Source organism: Drosophila guanche, unplaced genomic scaffold (assembly GCF_900245975.1).
Source record: "Drosophila guanche unplaced genomic scaffold, DGUA_6, whole genome shotgun sequence".
Lineage (NCBI taxonomy): Eukaryota > Metazoa > Arthropoda > Insecta > Diptera > Drosophilidae > Drosophila > Drosophila guanche.
The window spans coordinates 9,419-30,007 of record NW_022995743.1 but is presented as its reverse complement, the minus strand read 5'-3'; the positions used below and the strand labels follow the sequence as shown (position 1 = coordinate 30,007).

At 38.7% G+C, this 20,589-nt stretch overlaps 1 protein-coding gene across 1 annotated transcript; it reads right to left on the bottom strand.

Moving 5' to 3' along the window:
* Positions 1–17,934: 17,934 nt before the first annotated feature.
* On the bottom strand, positions 17,935–19,697 carry LOC117581683 (protein takeout). The gene is made up of 4 exons (XM_034269062.1): positions 19,533–19,697; positions 18,929–19,166; positions 18,737–18,870; positions 17,935–18,667 (listed from the first exon to the last, which is right to left on the bottom strand). The coding sequence occupies exons 1-4, from the start codon at positions 19,612–19,614 to the stop codon at positions 18,237–18,239; spliced, it is 885 nt and encodes a 294-aa protein (XP_034124953.1). The 5' UTR covers positions 19,615–19,697; the 3' UTR covers positions 17,935–18,236.
* Positions 19,698–20,589: the final 892 nt, after the last annotated feature.

The window sequence follows — 20,589 nt, the reverse complement described above, 5'->3', positions numbered from 1 at the left end:
TTTTCATTATCCCGAGGCTATTCGCCGCAATTAAATCCATAAAATTATGAGTTTTAATAATATAACGGATTTGCCGTTTAGTCTTAAAGTCGGATGGCATCCATTGTATCCTTATAGGAACACTTAGGTGCCTTCCTTTTTTAAGTAAGTCTGGGGCGCAACATTGTAAGTTATTTAAATATGTACAAATATGTACATTTGTATGTATGTATGTACATATGTTATATGTATGTGTACAACTCTGGCTTAAATTGTACACTTGGATAGTTGACAGGATGCCACCCAAGATTGCTTTAATGGCTCAAAAAATTAACAATAGTTGCATCAGGATCAGAACAAAGGGTTCAAAGAAGCAGATTTTTCTCTGCACGAAGAGGCTCAGACTCTGCCAAATTGAGTTCATGGTCTTTTTTCGGTTTTCATTCTACCCCCAGCAGTGCCTGAGAGGGCATGCGAAAAACGGGCATGCAAATTTTGGCAAACACAATTAGCAAAGATCGGGATTAGGATCGTCCTGCCAAGACAATGCGAGAAGAAATACATTGTTCATAGTTACACAGCACGCCGGCCACGGAGAAAGTGAAAGAACGATGAAGCACAGCATGTTGGGAATATTGTAAGTACAAAGAAGAGAGAGTTTAAAGTAATGGAAACAAGAACTCTCATTATAACTTAACATTCAGGATTTCTACTCCTTTTCAGTGGCAATTTACGAGTTCTGCTCTCTCTTATCAAGAAAGCCCCCACAGCATGAGGGGGAATAAGATGAGGTATAGAAAAAAAAACAAAACTGAAAAACAACCCTCTCGAGAGCATCAACTGCGACGCCGTCAGCGGCGTCAGCAGCAACGATAACGAAAAACTCATTTGCATACGAAGTGCTTTCGCTTTTTCTCTGCCAACCCCTCCAGCCCACCAGCCACCTTCGTTGTTTCAGGCATGGCGGCATGGGCCACCTGCGTTTGTGTTAAAAAGAGATGGACGCTCGTACGGGCGTCTCTCTCAAACCTTGGCTTTAATCAAAGAGTTTAATGCTGGATGAGCGCAGCCAAACCAGTGGATGAGGATGTAGAGATGTTCCTTTACTTCCTTCGTCTTCGACTGTCTCGCTGCCCATCTGCTCATTATTAAGCACCGAGCGTAAAACTCATTGAGACGTTTTGCATTCCCACACTCTATCCCCGTAAGGCACCCTTTGTGGCAAGCTTTTCCAAGCAGCAGCTTTCAGCTTTTGCTCTGACTCATTTTACTTATATTTTTGTTCGTTTTTGTTTCTCTCGAGTTGCACAAGAAGCAACCTAAAAGCAAAAGAAAAATTTGGTTTAAAGAAAATTACAAACAACCCCTTTGGAATTAGAGAAAACCGAGCAAGGACAAAAATGGAAGAGGGAGAGGAAAAGGAAAGGGGGTAAGAAACGCTAACAGAAATAAACGTATATTATTCATGGCATTAATGTCGTAAGCAAGAGTAAACGACAGTACGGCAAGGAGAGATTTGATGGTTTGGTTTTTGCAAACTCGTGACAATTAAGTAAACATCTTTAAGGTTAGACAATTTTTGACAATCATATTCATGCTAGAAATAAAATTCACACGTTTCCCCTTTCCACTTGTTACATATGGTCTGCATCAACCCTCACCCTATTCAACACATGAATTTCGATAAAAGCCAAATTGCACGCTTCATCTTTATGCCACCGATAGCAATACCTCCCATCTAACAGTAACGTCAATTCTATGATAAGAATGCTGATGATTACTTAAGCATTATATAAGTGCGACTCCGTCCTTCCTCCCTCATATGTTTATTTTTTATTTGCCACAAATTTTCGACAATTTTGGACAAATTTACATGCATAAACAGCGACGGAAACGGCAATTGCCCAACAACAACAGACAAAAAGCCACTACACACGCGATTTTCATGAGTTCTACTGCTACTCCTTTGGGGAGGCCGCAGAACCGTTCTTCCCCCTTTTTATGCAAAAAAAAATTTGCGAGGGAAAAGGCAAAGCAAACGTTTGAAAATCAAATGTATATATGTATGTATGTACCCCATATGTGATGGTTTAGAGCCTGTGGGGAGGAGTTCTGGTTGTTGACATGTTGTGTGCGATGGAAAGTGAGCTATCAACAAGCTATCATTCACTACACATGCTCATATCTGTTATGCATGCTTGGACCTGGGAGTGTTGGCAAACTGTTGATGCGATTTAAGCGATTTGTTGTGGGTTTCATTTTTCCCACTTGTTTTTATTTTCTTGCTATGCAAAGCAAAAAATCGGTAACACACTCTTCAGATCTTCTGTGTAACTCGTATGTACAGATTTGGGGGCGGGAAGGGATGAAGTCGATTTAAAGAGTTTAGTTTTACTCGCATTTCTTTGGCTATAATTGTACGTATCCTATTCCCAGTAAGAGGATAGTTTTTCAGTTTTTGGATTTAACACAATTATAGATCATGTATGGGCCTAAAAGGATTTGCTTAGAACTGCTTATTATTTAATAATGTCGCGCACTTACTCTCATTTCGAGTAACTAAGTTTTACTCATGCAGTCCTGGGTATGTCCTAATGGATTTGTAATTCGCTTATAGAATAAAAGGAAAATCATAGAGGAAGTAAACATGTTGCGAGCTCTCTTTTTTGTAGCATCTTAACTAATTTGCGGCTATATCCCAATATGGTCGTCGCAACAAAATAAAAGGCAACAGCCAACCAACAGCCCCAGATCAGTATCAGATGTGTAATCATAAAAACGAGCCCAAGGCGCCACAAAATATGCAGATCGCAATTAAATAGAGCAATGACAATTTTTAATTACCTTTCATATCCGGACCAAATGGCTCGGGAAGAAGCGGGACCCGACGTCGTATCCTTTTAATAAGTAGACTCCTTTGCATAACAACAAGGAAAACATTAAGATGCGGACAAAACCAGAGACCAGGAAGACAGCGAAGTAAGTGAATTAACAAGAGCTACATAGGTCTTTGCATAAATGAAAGGATAATCAGCCTATCAACGTAAGGAAGGACCAAAGGCACAAAATGGCTTGCAATTAACATGGAAATTACTTAGTTTGACACTGAACTGAAAGAAAGCATCCCACTAGAAAGACAAAAGATGTCTCCGCGTGGCATTCTGGAGTCCTGGAGGGTTAAATTAGCGAAGGACCCAAAATGAAGAAAGCAATAGCACAATGCAGCGCGGGCATAATTTAATATTTCCCATTAAGCGGACCGAAAGCGAACGAAGCGAAAGCATATCTCGCGACTGCGCACGGCTCTGTTGAGGAACAAGAGGAACTCTCCATAGTCCTTCACCCATCCCTCTCCTCTCCACCCGTCTTATCCAGCCGGCCATGGCGAGTAATTAAGTTTATGCGAAGTACAAAATTTAATTTCGTTTGCCACCCCTTTTCAACGCCACCCCCATTTGCGGAAGTGGGAAACTTAGCTTTCATTTTGTTTCGTTTTTTTTGTTTTAAATGCCTTTTGAAGTATTTACACCCCACTCGCCGCTCTTGTTTTGCTATAAGCATCTTAACGGCATCATTTGGTGTCGAGTTGCGCAGGTGGCCACGCCGTTTTTCCTTCTAAATCTTGAATTTTTTCATTAAGGTGGTATTATATGTATGGGAAGTACTTTAAGGGCGGGTCTTTGACTTGAGGGGACCAGCTTCAAATTTTTAATTGGTGTTTCAAGTGTGCCTAAGGGAAGGGATTGGAGTATTATATTGGTTAAATCAGGAGGAAAATATTGATAATGGTATTTTCCTTTACATAGTCCCATACGTTCTATTCGGTTGGTGGAACTTGTATTCACCTAAATTACAACCGTATTAAGAAATTAACAAAAATAGTAAAGGAGATGCCGAAAAAGACGAGACATTTTTGTTTTTACATTAATTACTAATGCCACAACATCCCACTTAGTCATTGAATTTAAAATCATAAATCAATAAATTTCAGTGCAGCCAAAGCCTTCCGCGTCGTGCCGCAGCCGTTCAATTTTTTAAATTACAACATTGAACGAATGAAGGAAAGCATTTCGTGCTGCTGCCGTGCTGCATAATCAGCTCCATCATCTATATAGGGCCGCAGCAGCCGTCGCGACGCTGCCACGCTTCCAACTCAACGATGCGCATAAATTAAATTAACCCCTCTCAGGAAAAAAAAACGAGTCGGACGTCTGCCTCATTTTTTTGTTCATTTATTTTTTATACCCACCGTAATGTATTTTGTGATTAACTTTCGTTTTGCATGCAACGCTGCTTGCTTTTCTTACCCCTTTGATGATGTATAGTGCTGCTGTACGAATATGTCTGGCTCTTTTTTTATGATGCGTGGCCTTGATTTTTCCACAAGGGTTTTTTGTTTAGTTTTGAGTATATTAAGCGGATACAATAAGTAGTTTATATGTTCCCTCTACTACTTTTGATTGTGCGTATGTACATATATGGGCTTGAAATAATTTTAATACTTTTTTAATAATAACTTTTACGAATCCACTACGATCCCTGGATATTCCACCTATCACCCTGTATCAGCATGTTTCTCAACTCTTTTTTTTTTACCCACATCATCACAAATTATTCTGCCCGAGCACATGCTAAAGTACCCACGTTTTTTTCAATCCTCTTTTGCAGCACTCTTAAATTTTAACCCTTGCACAGTTTACATGAATATTCACTTGTCAAATTCAAAATTAAAAAAACTGTACCCAAAAAATCGAGCATTTGCGTTTTATAGCTCGAGCCCGAGCCCGAGCCCGAGCCTGACAACTCTGGGGTGTTTTTTAAAACTTGATTTTGAAATCCCAACAGCAACACAAAGCAACAAAATGCAAATTAAAAGTTGTGGAAACCCTTTTTAAAAAGTGCTAAAGGGTTGACGATGTCCCAGCCACAGCCGCAGGACTTTCAACGTTGTCTGGGTTGCAGGAAAAATGAAAAAAAAATCACGAGGGGTGCGTTTTTTGTGTCTCCTGCCAGGGACAATCTCACTTTTTTTAGAATATTTAATTTTTTTTTGTATGCAAATGCCGGCTGCAGAAAAAATTAAACCCTATTGACAGTTCTGTGCATAACCTTGTACTCTTTAAATTTGAAAAGGGTTTCGGTTTCTATTGACTTGCCTGCAGTTTGAAGTTTTCATTATTCCCTTTTTTCACGTTGCACACGACGATAATCCTAGTTTAGGGGCCGCACACGCAGAGGGATCAAACATGGAATTTGCTCAAAGAATACTTCTGGCACACGTCTAACTCTGGTCTATAACTGAAAACATTCGTCTTTTTATGCAGCGGAAATTAGTTTTTCCTCAACAGTTTCTTTCTCCTTCATTGGGCGGCTCATTTACGCCTATTAGCAATTTTTACAGCTGCTTGCCAAGGTAAACGCAAAATATCTCAAAGGGGGTTAAGATCTGCACTTGACAGCTGACCATTGGGGTTGGCATGTCCTGCGGTGCTGAAATCGCCCGCTGACCCTCTGGACAGCTTCCAGAAATCCTGATCAAAATACCTTAAACAAACCAAACGGTCACTCTGAAGTGAAGAACACATGTTCAAACAAACAGAAACAGAGCACGCTTCTGTCGCCCCCACCGTTGCTTCCCCAACAGTTGGTATAAGAAATCAGCTTCTTTCCGTGACATCATATGAGGTAAATATTGAAAAACTGGCAAACACACGTGCACAGCAGGAAGACAAAAGGTCTTGGCATAAGCCCCAGCATTGTACTGAAACAAATATTTGTGACCAGAAGAAGGCTTTAATGCCGCAGTTAATATCGTGTCAGATTTTATTGTTATTATATCTTGAAGTACATATGTATGTACATACACACATTATGCATTGACCAAAAAAACGACACATCCTCCCCAAGCGTAAATTTGGAAATGTCAGACATGACTTATCTTCTATTCTAGGTGGAAATCTAACGAAAGAGTTGTCAAACTCCTCTCATGGTGTTATCAACTTTAAAAAAAGGAAAAAATCGGATTTTGAGTGGCAGTAAGGGATTTTTAACGTAATTTTAACTATTTTGCCCAGTCACGTCTTTGGTTTGTTGAACCGTGTGTTCTTTCTTAGTAATTTTGTATGCTCCAAATTTCTAACTGAGAGATAAAAAATTGCTTACACAGGACTTTGAGCAAGTTTCCTTATTCTTTTCTGACTTTTAATGTTTTTTTCCTATTTTCCGCGACTTTTACCTTTCTCTATCATTTAATTTAATTTTTTTGGCCGACGCGTGGCGTTCTTGTAATTGACAGGGACTTTTCATTAGGCAACCAAACATGACTTCGAAAGGATGCGCACTGCAGAAAAAAAAAATCTTGAGAGCTACCCTTAAAAATAAAAAAATTTCTTAGAAAAGCTGAGTGTGCCAGAGGTTTTTTTTCTATAATTTGTGGGTCCTTGGTAGCTACAGAAAGAGGAGGGAGGAAGAACTTGGTGACTACGGCGGAAGTTGGCGGCAGGCTCACTTTTTTATTCCACTCTGCTTGTTGCCAGCGGCTTCTTCGAAAGAATTAATGGAATGGGAGAAAAAAATCGATGATGTAATTTATATGTATTTAAGCGAGCAAGAGAAGGGATAAGGGAAGCTTCAAGAAGGCAGACGATTCTTGGTGTTGAGAGTAGCTAAAAATTAGCCGGAAGCAAGGGTTGGGTGAAAAGAGTAATTTCAGTAATAGTTAAGCCCAGGCCTAAAGTTTACTGTCTATATATTTAATACACTGCGATACCTCCAATCTGTGTTCTACTGATTCCTAGAAAATGTGAGATAGAGTGCACCGCTAAGAAAAAATTACCCCCGAAGCAATACCACAAAACCTAATACACTCAAAACCTAACCCGAACCTGTTTTAGCTGGTTCTCTTAAATATAAAATTATATTATTAACATAAAGTTTAATACCCGCAAATTGGAATGGGTGGACAAATCGAAAACGGAGTAGGTGGGCAGATGGTATTTGAAGCGTCAACGAAAAATTCACCAGAGCAAGTTTCTGGCAAGCCCACTCAGTTGAAAGTGGCTGGCAGGGTTGTCTTGTCGTGGAAGGAGGTATTGAAAAAAAATGTGCCACCCTGCAACGACGGCAGGCATGAGAAAAAAGCTATTGCTATTAAAAAATGTAAAAGCGAAAACAACGAAAATCGCGCGTGTAAAGCAAGAGCAAGAGCAAGAGAAAATTTGAATAGCACCCACGCCGACGATGGCGGTAGCCCCGCGGACAGCGTTGACATTGACGTCGACGTCGACGTCAGGGAATAATATGGAAAATTAAGGGGTGCTTGTGGGTGCACCTCCCATCTTTAACACATTTAGCTCACTTGCAAAGGGTGAATGAAATTAACAGATATGAAGCCGAAAAACCGAAAGATATCGATGGAAGCAAGCCGAACTCAGCTTTGAGTAATTATTCTCTGGGGTGGCCAAGGCCTGGATAACCATAGTATATTCGTGAGTAGAGTAATGTCACTAAACGTACGTTATATATCGTGGATACTACTTATAGATAAACGAGAATTGTAAACAAACTTCCGTTGTTGGTTGCTTTTTAAAAATTTTAAAACTAAATTAAAAATTGCAATTAAAACGGTGTTGCAGCAAGTAAGAAAACTGATTTTTTTAAGATATTCAAGAGTGAACTTCCATTCCGTGCAACTATTGAATCAGAAGATTTAAATTATACATATGTATGTGCCTGTGGCTATTGGATCGACTAAATCTTCTCATCCAATAGTTGCATGGAATGGAAGTTCACTCTTGAATGTCTTAAACAAAATTCAGTTTTCTTACTTGCTGCAACACCGTTTGTATGTATGTATGTGTGTATAAACATGCATTTTTGTGGCTAAATCTGCTGATCCAATAGTCGATCAAACATATAACATATAAATTTCAAAGTGACAAAAAGCCAACAAAAAGAAAAATTTAAGAATATGTTTTTGAAACTTAGATAACATAATAAGATGCATAAACATAAAACACCATTATATCCTTTCTCTCCCCCTCCTTGATCTTGTACTGTTCCTTTTCCAAAGCACAATGTTTCGGTAAATTTATATAAGATTATACATTGCATACTCCAACGGTACTCGCTGTGTATGATCTAGTTGTTTCGCGAACACCAAACGAGAGTGCGTAACATCTTCGGGGACTTTGAAAGCCTCACCTCATAATGTCTTGAATCTTAAACAAGAGAATTTCTTGCTTCTCTTCCCTGCGCCTCTGGTGTGAAACTCTCTGGATATGACTGGATGCTGTTTTGCGTTCTCTCACTTACGCATATGCACACATCGCAAGTAAACTAACATACGCACAAATTTGGAGACGTCTCGACATAACGGATCCATGCGCCGATTGAATTTTGTATGCGCTTGTATCAAGAAATATATAAATAAACACACTTGTAATACTCTGATGGCACACGTTATATTTTCGCATATTCCTCGCATGATCCGCCCCCGCATTAGATCACACCACTTAACACCAGGCCAACTGACCGATGCAGGTGAAACTGACATTGGAAGCTGGGAGAACGGTACAGAAAAGTGGATCCGCCTAATGTTCTCACTCATTCCATGCTCTCCTTCTCCTTCTCTTTGTTTTCCTAATTGCCCACTCTAATTGTAAATTTGTGAACTCGTTTCTTCATACCCCTCTCCAAATTAAAAAAATCGGTGGGCTATGGTGCGTCTTCGTCTCACTCTTTTTATGCAAACCCTGTATGTAGTTGCTTATCTCATATATGTATGTATGTATGTACATAACTTTAAAAGGTATCAAAGTCGTCGACAACATATCCACTAGGATAACTTCGATTTCCTCACCAAACATGTTTTTAATTTCAAGAGCTCACGTCGAGAAAATTCCTACATCCCCATCACCACAGCCGTTTTCCTTCCCTTTAGGATACACGTAGAAAGGAAGCCCCTTTGCCTTCTTTCTCATTTCATTCATTTTGCATATTCCTCCAAGGAAAGGGGTTGGAGTTCGTTACCACCGCTGTTGATCGATATTTTAATTTTCCATTTCTCTTTTTATTTTTCAATGTATTTCCTTAGCTTTGGCTTTTCGCTTGGCTTTTTTTTATCTCATTTGCTGCTTTGATTTCCTGGCGAGGATGTTGATGATGACGAGCTTTCCTTGCCTGTGTTCGGCTGTATGGGTGGCAAATGCATGTTGCCCTTTCTTAATTTGTATGTGTGTTCATTAGACGTCTTCTGTATATTTCCATATTTACATAAATATGTACATACATACGTACTAGTATGTACACATTTATATGTATATATCTTCCATTTTCATAGTCTGACTGTACGCACTCTTTCCGCTGGGCGCTTTCTTTTTGAGGGTAATGTTAATTAAGTTAGTAATTTATGCTTCGTAAGTCTGTGCTTCTTATATATCTCAACAGCTTTTTCAATCTTATTTGAAATATTATTTGCAATGTGTAATGAAACTAAATAGAGCTACATACATGTCACAAATATCGAAGAGTTCGCAGGGTGTGCTTCATGGGATGACTTGTTCACACACTCATAATAATTATAATAATAATTCCTCAATACATTTTTCAGAGTATTCCACACATAGGCTTCTAAACTATGCATGTGTATTTTCAAAGGACAGCAAAAAGCTTTTAGTGCTGATTTACAGTAAACTAACAAAACAATTACGACAATTTCTGCAGTTATAAAAACGTAAAACAGACAGAAAACAAACAAAACAGAAAAGACACAAATAATAAAATAAAAATGTTTTTGTTTGTGCAAAAATATGCGTAAAAATATCCGTCAGAGGTACATTTGTATACCTGGTATGGGCTGGCATCACTACTAACCATGGAAAATACAAATTTCATAAAATTTGAAAAGAAGGCGACAGGCAGACAAGCTGCGAAAGGTGGTGGGGATTGTGGGCTGACATGCGATATGGGAACATATGCCTAGCAAGCATCAAGCTAGAAAGTGCAATTCCCCCGACCCATGTTGGGGTACCCTTCGGACAGACTCTGTGCTTGTTTCAGTCACTTCTTCTAATGCAATTAGATGAGTGCCAGGGAAGTTCAACGATGGATTCGACGACGTTTCAGGCCACGCACACAAATTTTGTTAATGTGTTTCCTTGGTACAGGTAAGGTGCACATGAATATTTTATAGCTCATAATACCAGACATGGCATTGCGATAAGCCAAGCTGGAGGGGAGCTGTGACTCTACTAGCCATGAACAATATTTATGTATTAGCAAATTAAATTTCAGTTTAAAATAAAATCTGGACGTATCAACTATTTTAGGTAAATACCCAAAACATCGACATCTTATTTGCCTTGGCTACAATAAATCTCATTTGCGGAGACAGGAGACGCGAGGGCAGGGCTGAACAGGGATGCCAAGCTTGACCAATGGAAATATGTTGATCTTTGGTACGTTGGAGTTTTTCTCGCACAGTCTGAAGATAAATGGCATAGAAATTAATTAAGTTGTTAATTTCCCATTAAGCACTATAGGCTGACCACGTAAGGCGAACGAACAATACACACATGTGGTGGGGAGTGAGAGCTCCTGACAGCACTTGACAAAATTATGTGCCTGTGGCAACATTTAACCTTTCAACGTGGTGGAAGAGGAACGAGAAAACACAAACAAGAGCCCAAGGAATCACCGTGCCCCTTATACAATACGTTGGTTTAATTCCAAGCTGAACAACCCACTCCCTTTCTTTCTGAGCATCCGCATATGTGCATACATATGTGAATGTGTTGGCCATAGGAGCAGCACGCGTCAACATTTAGTGCTGGTTTACCCGCCATACTCTTGTGGCCACATCATGTGTGTTTTATTTGCATAAAAAATCCCTCACCAAAAGCATTACAAATCATTGCCCCACACAGCCACCACACATACGATTCACCCCACAATGCTAAAGGATTCGCATGAGCTCGCACCAAACACACGCACGTCCATGCAGTCTTCAGACCCCTTCGTTTTGGTTTCTTTCTGATTTGGCTCTCGGCGCTAATAGAGCGTAATAAATGTCATGTTTCGCCAGGATCCGATCAGACCTAGATACATTTTTTATGCTTTGTATTTCGATTTTTAATGGTACTGAAAGGGTCATACGTACTTATGTACATACATACATACGTACATATGTGGGAAAATAACCCTTTTGCCCGCCCCTTTGTCCTGTATGAATGAGCTGTTTATTTGCTTATACAGCCAGGCAATTCGCAATGATTTTAGATTGATGATTGATAAATGAAGTTAACCTGCCCATCAAAGAAGCAGACAAGCAATTTAGGGAAAAGATTGCCATCGACAGATTCATGAAAAGTACTTTTATTGAAAATATGGCTTGTTTATAAGTATAAGTTCAAGAATTTCTATCGCCAAAAGGCTGTCTTGTCTTACTTAAAGTACTACCCCTATCCACGACGTCTTCTGAAACCCCATTAAAACCTGCAAAATGTTACTTGCACCGAACGAAAAAAAATTGGAGGGTAAATGCTATTTGGGAGAGCGAAAAACCTTTTATTTCTATCATTTCTCAATGCCCTCACTGTCCTTTCCGACTCTCTTTTTTTACCATAACCACCCATCCAGTCACCTTCTTCTTTTTTATAGCCTTGGTATCATACTCGCTTTTTGTTGGTACCGCTACTTTTGGCCTACGTGCTCTTTGCTTAATTTTAAACACCCCCTCATTTGCATAAATGAATTATTTTCAACCCCAAAGCGGCAACAACAAAAAATTAAGATTGGAATACGAGAAGGAAGAAAATGAAAATGAGAAACAAAGTGAAAGGCGAGACAAAAATTTGCTGTGCATGCGCAAAATTTTTCAAGTAGAAGAGACGCAGATGAATTGGGCTCAATGGCACTTAAAAGTAAGCTTAATGGGCAACTGGCCACGTCAAGAGTTCAGGCCATAAAAGACTCAACGAAAAAAAACAAATTCCAATACATTTTTTCTGTCTTTCCGTCGGCTCGGCCCTCGCCTGATAACCGTTAAACAAAAACAATTAAAAATGACAGTTAGGAGAAAGAAAAGTACACAAAGGACATAAAACTGCTTGAAAGCCAGGTGTATGAGTCCCCCGCCTTGCTACTCCCCTTACGCTGGTCTCAGCTCTTGGCATGAAATGACACAATTTCAATTTCATTTTTCATATAAAAAAACATTTCTTTCTCTTTGGAAAGGCAACGCCGGAGTGCAACTGCGTTTCTACATCATGCTATTCCTATCCCTTCATTTACCTGCTCTCCACACCCGTCCTGCACCCATGAGGTTTAGGTACAGTAGTTTTTTCTTATTTCTGTTCCTTTGCAGTCCTCTTTTTTCCAGTATGTACTTGTTTGTTTAGCAGCCAAATGTCAAGCGGGCGTTGGTTTTAGTTTTCCCATCCGCTTCATTGTGATCCCTTGATCCACAATTGCAATTCTTTTAGGGGCTGTTCAAGAGTTACAGCCATTGTTCCGGCCAGGGTGCGTTGCACAAAATCCGTTAGATATTTTTCTGTAATGCCCTAAATGAGCGTAAAATATTAGGCGAGATTGTGTTTAGGAGCATATTGGATGAGGTCTCCAATCAATCAAATTGTCTCCTGAGTAAGTTCTTTTGTAAGTTGTGGTAAACACTTCAAGGTAGATCTAATGCAATTTTAAAAGGACTTTACATAGAATTGATATACATAAATTCTGTACATTAGTCCTGTTACCTAATACCTGCCAGCTGTTTCTCCCACTTAGTATCTGCAAGTCGATCAATTATATACTCGTATCTACATCTATCTTATTTTGCATAATAGGCACGCATCACCTTGAATAGTTTCGGCTGCCCTTCATTTGACAGCAGTCAGGCGTGAGTCCTAGAAATGTCGTCAACTACTGAGCCAAGCAATTATCGATGAGGAAAGCAGGTGTTTTCCTCCCTTTTTTGGCATGCAGCCGCTGCAATTTGAGACCCATTTCAATTTACGGTTGCATAGAAAAGGAAATGAGCGCGATGCTAGCGAAGGTGCAATTAGGACCAAGCATCATTTGAGTGGAAGTGATTAATGCCAGAGAAGTTTGAACAATGCCCGTCTTGTCCATCATCGTATTTTTCTGTGGTTCCGTCTTCCCCTCTCTTAACCAACCCAGACCAACATGTTCTAAATTTGTTTTATTTGTTTGGTTTCACTAAAAAGACCTTTTGAAAACAAACTCCCATCAAAGAGGCTCACGAAACAACTCAAAATCCAAAACAAGTGGGCAAAGTTGAATGCAAACTTGTAAGTCCTTTTTCGACAGCTGCTCCGACTACCAGGAAGTATTTATTTGGGTGGCGACCACGACTCAACAAGAAAGTTCATTAAAATTATGCCCTTTTCTAATTTTTTGAATTGCTTGGTGGGAAAGGAAGAGCGGTGTGGGGATGACCGCTCGATAGGCACTTTTTTTGCCTTCTTCGTTCTTTGCTTTTGATAATAATCACTGGACTGTTAATTTATTTCGAGCAAAATGTTCTCTCTCTTTTTCCTTTTTTCCAGATGAAGAAACTTTGGCGCATGCAAATAAGTGAATCAAAGTTCTGGAATCACAAACAGCAACGTAAGAGAACTAAAACTTTTTAAAAATTCCAGAATTGGCTCCATCTGGTGAGTTTAGAGGGTGTGGCCCTCGCCTAGTACACCCTTATTAGTTGAAAAAGGGTTAGCTAGAATCTGAATCCTCATTGGTTACTTGCTGTCTGTCCAGCCCTTGTCCAAGGGTTTTGAACAATGTGAAGCTTGAAAGGGTTAAATGCATAAAACAAATGACTTTCTTGCAATGCCGGTCATTGAATCGGATGTTAAACCATCCCCTATTGCATTCACTCTCTCCTAATTTAACTCATGGGTTTATTTATTTGCTCCGTCTAAAGTGTATTTTCTGGAAACATACGCAAGTCTGTGCATTTCGATTGCAAGACCTTGTGTCGTTCTGCAAAGGAAAACGTCACAGGGTTTCCTTACTGCCACCAAACCTCTGTATTTTAGATTTTACTAAATTGAACACCTCCATCTCAAAATTTATAACAAATTTTTTCTGCCACTGCACCGTTGTGTTTTTTATCAACGAGTATCTAGCCATGTAAAATAAAGGTTTCGCAAGGGTTGGCTCGTGGCAAATAATTTATGGCTCCCGTGTGTGCCTCTTCTGTCTTTGGGCTCAACCGAATTCCAACTGCCTTTTATTTTCTCTCTGCCTCTGTCTTCGTCTCTGTCTCTGTCTCAATATATTCTTTTTTCTTTTGGCTAATCAAACATAAGATCAATGAAAAAATCAGAGGAATTCGCGTCCCTTTTGTGCGAATCGCGTTCTGTCCTCATTTGCGCTTGTGGGCGCTTTGAAATAATTTACATTGTTATACTTAAGCTATGGTTGCAGACCCATTTTGTTTGGAAACTAGAACCTACATATACAAGTTTTAATGCGCATACATGTATTTCCTTACATACATATATTTCCTTAGCGATAAAAAACCACACAAGCACTCAAGTGCTGCTTCAAAATACCACACAGCAATTAAAATTTTCCATTTCATTCAACTGAAAACGCAAAAAGTTTTCACCATTCTGAGTTCTATACTTTGCTTTTCTTTCACTGATTTGTTTATTTGAAGTTTATCAAAACAAGAAGATGGATGGGAAGGAAAGCAAGGAGAAAATGTAGCCCCTAACTGTGGTAAGCAGAAACTTCTTGCCTCATCCACCATCCACCAGCCAGCCAATGGGGCCGTTCATTTACACTGAATAAAGTTTATCACAAACATGGCAACCGGGTCTTCGTCCCAGATTTGCCTGACTAAAAATAGGATGTCGAAGAGGAAGAAAAATTAAAGCGCCTGTCACTTGCAATTATTTAGCCTACGGGCAACAATCCGCTTCACTTACTCACCACAAATAGAAAAAAATTAACTGAACTGATCCATTTCTATTGCTGAGTTAGAAAAGCTGCGTACGCGAATCGCAGCTTTATTAATAGTATTATTTTTTGCTGTCAAGACTAATTAATAGAAGATTCCTTACCATAAGAATTTCGCCACTGAGAGTGTACATTCATTAGGTATTAGAAGATGAAAATACAGTATTCTTTTAATATTAGTATTTTAAAGAAGAGGTGGCGACTGATGTACAAGAATATGTGAACGCACACTTTTTGCATATGCAATTTATGCAAATGAGTTCTATCGGAAATGAAAAAAGGAAAGCATAAGGTATCCTATGGTGCACTTGGAGTAAGGTCACGTCAGGGTTCCTCCCTGCTGAATAAACAAATCTAACCTTTGAGTCTATTCCGAACCGTAGAGGTATAAAATGCAAAATCAACAAACATTTGTAATTCGATAGATATTACAGACTACATTTCCATGAAAGGATACATCTTTGACTTTTCCGTAAATAATTTTGCAATCCTCACTCTTCATTAAAAATGTGGGTCATGTTATTTTACATTATTGTTCAATCAAAGACAACTTTAACATTTCTATATTATAAGATTATCTTCGTGTTTTTCTGTCGATGGAAAATATAAAGGTACATATGTATGTATATACAGTGATAGAATTAATGCTTCCCTATACCCAATTTATTTCTGATGTAATTTTACTTAGTCTGTTTAAAACCCTTCGAATTCGTACGATTTCAGAAAACAGCTTTTATATTTCGATTGGCGGGTAATTTTTCGTCGAAACACTTGGCTTGGTTTGGACAGTTGTATTTTTATTTCCGAAACTTATAGCTCTCCAGAGACATTAACTGACACATACATAGATTTCCGCAATAAGCGTATAATTTGAATGACATAAACAGGACCTAAAACTAGACCCATCCGGTGTCCACACTTCACACAAAACTCTTCACCTTTTCGCTCCCCTCAGATTATTTGTGATTTAAATGCATGTATGTAAGTTCGACTCTCATACGAATGCTAACCCAAAAACCTTTTCAAGTGTGTTGCTGACATGTTTCGGTCAGATCCTTTGCACTCACACTTCGCTTTACATTCGAATTATATATATTTAAAATAAAGTGGAAATCCAGGTGGTGCCCTGTACTTTTTAAAGTCCAAGAAATTTCTACCTTGGGTATTCTAGGTATACTTTCTGGAAATATCTTAGTTTCTACATATGTACATATATGTAGAATGGCTCTGAAAAACAAATGAGAGGAACCTTGCTTTAAGAATGAACTACACATTCAGTATTCAATACCTACATGGGAAAAATCAAATTAATTTCATCATTCTGGCTATAAAAATGATTCAATATGATCCCAACTCGGTGATTTTATAGAAATTTTCATTAGTTTTCCGATATCTTCAAAATTATGGATACAGCAGATTTTCGCCTTTTTTGGTGGCGTAAGGGAACGGGGCTAAATTTTGAAATACACTTGTAACAGTGTGAGCATACAGAAGTCTGGATGCAAAACAAATATTTAAAAGAACAGGATTAAATATAAAAAAGTTTGCACACAAGTTTGATACATGCTTAGTATGTTACAACATGTTACAATCTTATATTTTTCTTACCAAAATTCTCAAAGCTCAATAAGGTTTAAAACTGGTACACATAAATGAGCCCAATACAAATTGTTTATTAATTATTAACGTTCCATTTAGTTGTCATATACATTTTATCTTGTTGTTAAATGTAAAGAATCGCAACCTTATAAATTGAAGCTGACAAGGAGAGCTTTTCAAGTAATGGCCGCCAAAATACCTGAGCTTCGCCACTGCCCATACCTGGGGACAACGAAATGGGCATGCCACGCCCAAAACACACCACCCAACCAACCCCAAACGGCACCCACGTTTTCTACTTAATGATAAAAGAAAGGACATTAGCGAGCCTCGACGCATCTCCACGTTTTGAGCGTCTTTCAAGTGAAAAGCAAAGAATTAAAAAAATTAACAAAGAAGCAAAGAAAAGAAAAGCGATGGTAAAAAGGAAGCAGCAAAAACGGGGGGACGCATACAATGAAAGAAAGAAGAGCAAAATATATCCCTCCACCCTAATTCTCTTTCCTTTTCGTTTCCAATGGCTAGCTCTACATTTATCAAGTTGCTTTTATTTTGTTGCGCGGGCGTAGTTAAAAATTAATAAATGAAATTAATGCCGGCAACACTTTGCAAGACATTAAGCAGCGCAGAAGCTGAAGATGTTGCCAGGGTTTTCTTTGAATTCCCTCTCTTTACATCAGAAACATTTTCGTTTGAAATATTAAGCGCCTAAAAAGTCGATAATGTTTTTTTCTTGCCTGTGACAGCTGCGTCGCATGAATTTAATTAGGGCCACCCCAAATTTCCCTACAGATGCAACACTTTTTCTAAGCCACAAGTCCAAGTCCAACGCAATTAACTTCCCATCCCCACCAAGAGGAGGGTAAAAACTTTTTAGAAAAAATCTCTGTAAATTCATCTTTGTCGTTGCCGGTGATTAATCACAAGAAGAGTGTCGGAAGGAGAGGAAGACTGAAAGGGAAATACGTGCCCTGACCCATTGAACAGGTGTAATGTTGGAAAAGTGTGTGTGTGTGGGTTCCCTTTAAACTGTCCCCCTGGTGCCGTTAGGCGGTGACTACACATTTTCAAAACTTTTAGCTTAATATGCAAAAACAGCGCAAGCTTCGGGGGGGATTAAAAACTTTTTCCAGCCTCTCCCTAAGCCTCCACCAGCATATGGATAGGGCATTAGGCGCTCTAAGGAAAATTAGCGTGTGGCTAACTGTACTTCTGCAGACTGGACACATAAGGGCATTGGTTAAATGTAGTGGAATATTCACAATTAAGAATTGGAAAGAAAAATAGTATATACAAATATTTATTTCATACGTTTGTGATTCTAAAAACAAACGTAAGAATTCGCTTTGCATGGGCTACTTGATGGTGAAGTTTTTACATATCAACCCATAATGTATACATACATTAAATACATACTACACTACTAGCTATAAGCGATTCTTATTATTCGATCCTTATCAAATTGAACAGATCCAAAATAAACGAAATCCTTATCAGATTTTATATACTCTTTTGGGGTTTGGTAATAACTTAGAGCAGTATGACGATAAACATTGATAAACATATCGGTACAAATATTTAAGTACATACATATGTATGTGTAAGGTTATCTTAGATTCGACGCGCCAAAAATTACAGACTTAGACTTCGTTTTCAAGGGTGAAGTGCTTAAGGGGCTAGTTATTAGGTAGTAGATGATCTAAAATACCACCAGCAGGGTTCCGCGAAGCGATTGGTTGTTCAAATATAGATGGACCAAGTCCCGACGATTTTGAAGGAAAAGTAATGGGAGTAATAACAGTCCTTCTTGGCGGGAACATTTCATCAAATGTAGCGGTATCCAGGATTTCGTTGGCCACATCCAAAAATTGTTTGGTTAGACCACGCTCCAGACCAGAAATAATTTCATTCAGATATAATTCCTGATTGCTGTTGATGAGGGTGTTTCCCACTTCACCTAAAATCCGATCACCGTGGAAGAGGTTTTCTAAGTTTAACTTAAAGTCCTTAAATTGTATGCGCATGGTCATCTTGGTAAACTTTACATACTCCTTTCCGTTTTTAAAATAGCGAGTGCCACGCATTTTGACAAAAGCCTTTGCATTCTCTAATTGGCAATGGGTATCTTTTATTTTGAGACATGTCTTTTTTATTTGCATTGAATGTGAGAACTTACCAGCGTATCCCTGCATGTTTCCTCTTCCCTTTATATCGAAAAGCAGCAGATTTAGATGCATAGAATATTTGCCTTTAAAGTCTATGCGCGGGAGAGTTATCCAAAGATCGTAGGATATATCCACTGGTTTGGCACTGTAATAAAGAGAAAATAAGTTAATTTATGGATTATTTTAGCAAAACCTTTTCTTACATTAAACGATCAATAACAAAATTGCTGCCTCCTCTTGCCTCGAGCTGGATAAACACAGCCTGGAACTGACTGCCCTGTCCGAGTTCTATGTTATCCAAAGACAAGGGCTCCAATGGTGGTATTTTATAGCCATCTCCTAGATCCCCATGCATAAGTCGCGGCTTTACCTGGTACACTGCATTAATGATACAGCGCTCTAGCTGAGGATCATCACGAATACATGGTACTATAGAAGAAGCTGTGGACAATATAATTGATAATGAAATGTTAATTTTTTTCGAATGTATTTTTTGAAAGAATTTGATGAACGAATTTTTGAATAAGTTTCTTGGTTTTTTTTTTTGCTTCTAATCAACCTTGCACGTGTAAAGCGTACGATATTCAAATATAAGTCATATGACGTCCACGCAGTGCTCCTTTACTAAATTTGTTTGTGTAGTTGTCATACGATTAAATGCAATAAAAACTTTTTCAAGGACATTGAATGTAATTTGAGAAACTTAGTCAATAAAAATACCTTCTTATGTATTTATATAGAAATTGTCTTATCAATTTTTCCAAGTAATCACAGTTTCCCACCCAATACGTACACCTTGACACTTACGTAACTTGGCGCTAATCCAAGGACACAATGACAACGACATCAGCAGCAACACAAAATTGTTGTAACACCAATTGCAGATCATTTTCGCACGAGCTTGGAGTAGATCTGGTGATGTATAGGACCGTTGTCGTTGCGCTCGACCGATGGACTAACTATTAGTGAAGTCTCACACTGTGCTTTTCATTGAATTAAGCGAGGTGAACTTAAGTCTGTCTGGCGACATTTTCGACGCTTTTAGGGGGCGGCCTGCGGAAAGAAACCAGAGGTAAGCGACAAGGCGTAGATATATTTGCATGTATTGGAAATTAAGCTCACACGCCACCAACACCGTTCAGGGGCACGGTCACGTGAGTTGCCGCCTTGCATGTAAAGTTAAATTTATGTAGTTTTAAGTGAATTAAAACAAAACTCAAGTTGCTGTTGTAATGCTGAATAAAAAATACAGGCAAATCAGCTGCGGAAATTTGAATAATAAATTTGACTAACACCTCCGGGAGCGAAACACTCGACGCTTTACTTGTTAAATATGCGCAAATATGGCACACAACTAGACTGAGCATCTAAATACATCAGTCGGTAAAAATACAAAATGTTTATATTTTTTGATGCAAATGATCAATTCGCTAACGAAGCAAACAAGAGAGAACCAAAAGGTGCTTATGACAGCGGGAGGAATCCTAAGGCAAGACTATTTAAGGCACTCCAACCCCCCAGTGACAAAACGGGGATATTTAATGAACGCAATAGAACGCCCAAATGGAAAGATTCAATGAAACAAAAACTTTATATTTTATGAACTTTTATCGTACTTTAAATATTAATATTACTTTCCTTCGGGCAATCAAGCACCTTAAACTTGGCAGATAGTACACATGTATGTACAAGGTACAAGGTACAAGGTGTAAACAAATGTACGTTTATCTAAGCAGGCGAATGGTGCCGAGTTTGTAAACTGAAATGTTAAAAAGGAAATTGAACAGAATATACGTATGGACATATGTACATACATATGAAATTAAGTGCTTCGTTTATCCGATAATCTTTCGGAAAGCCTACT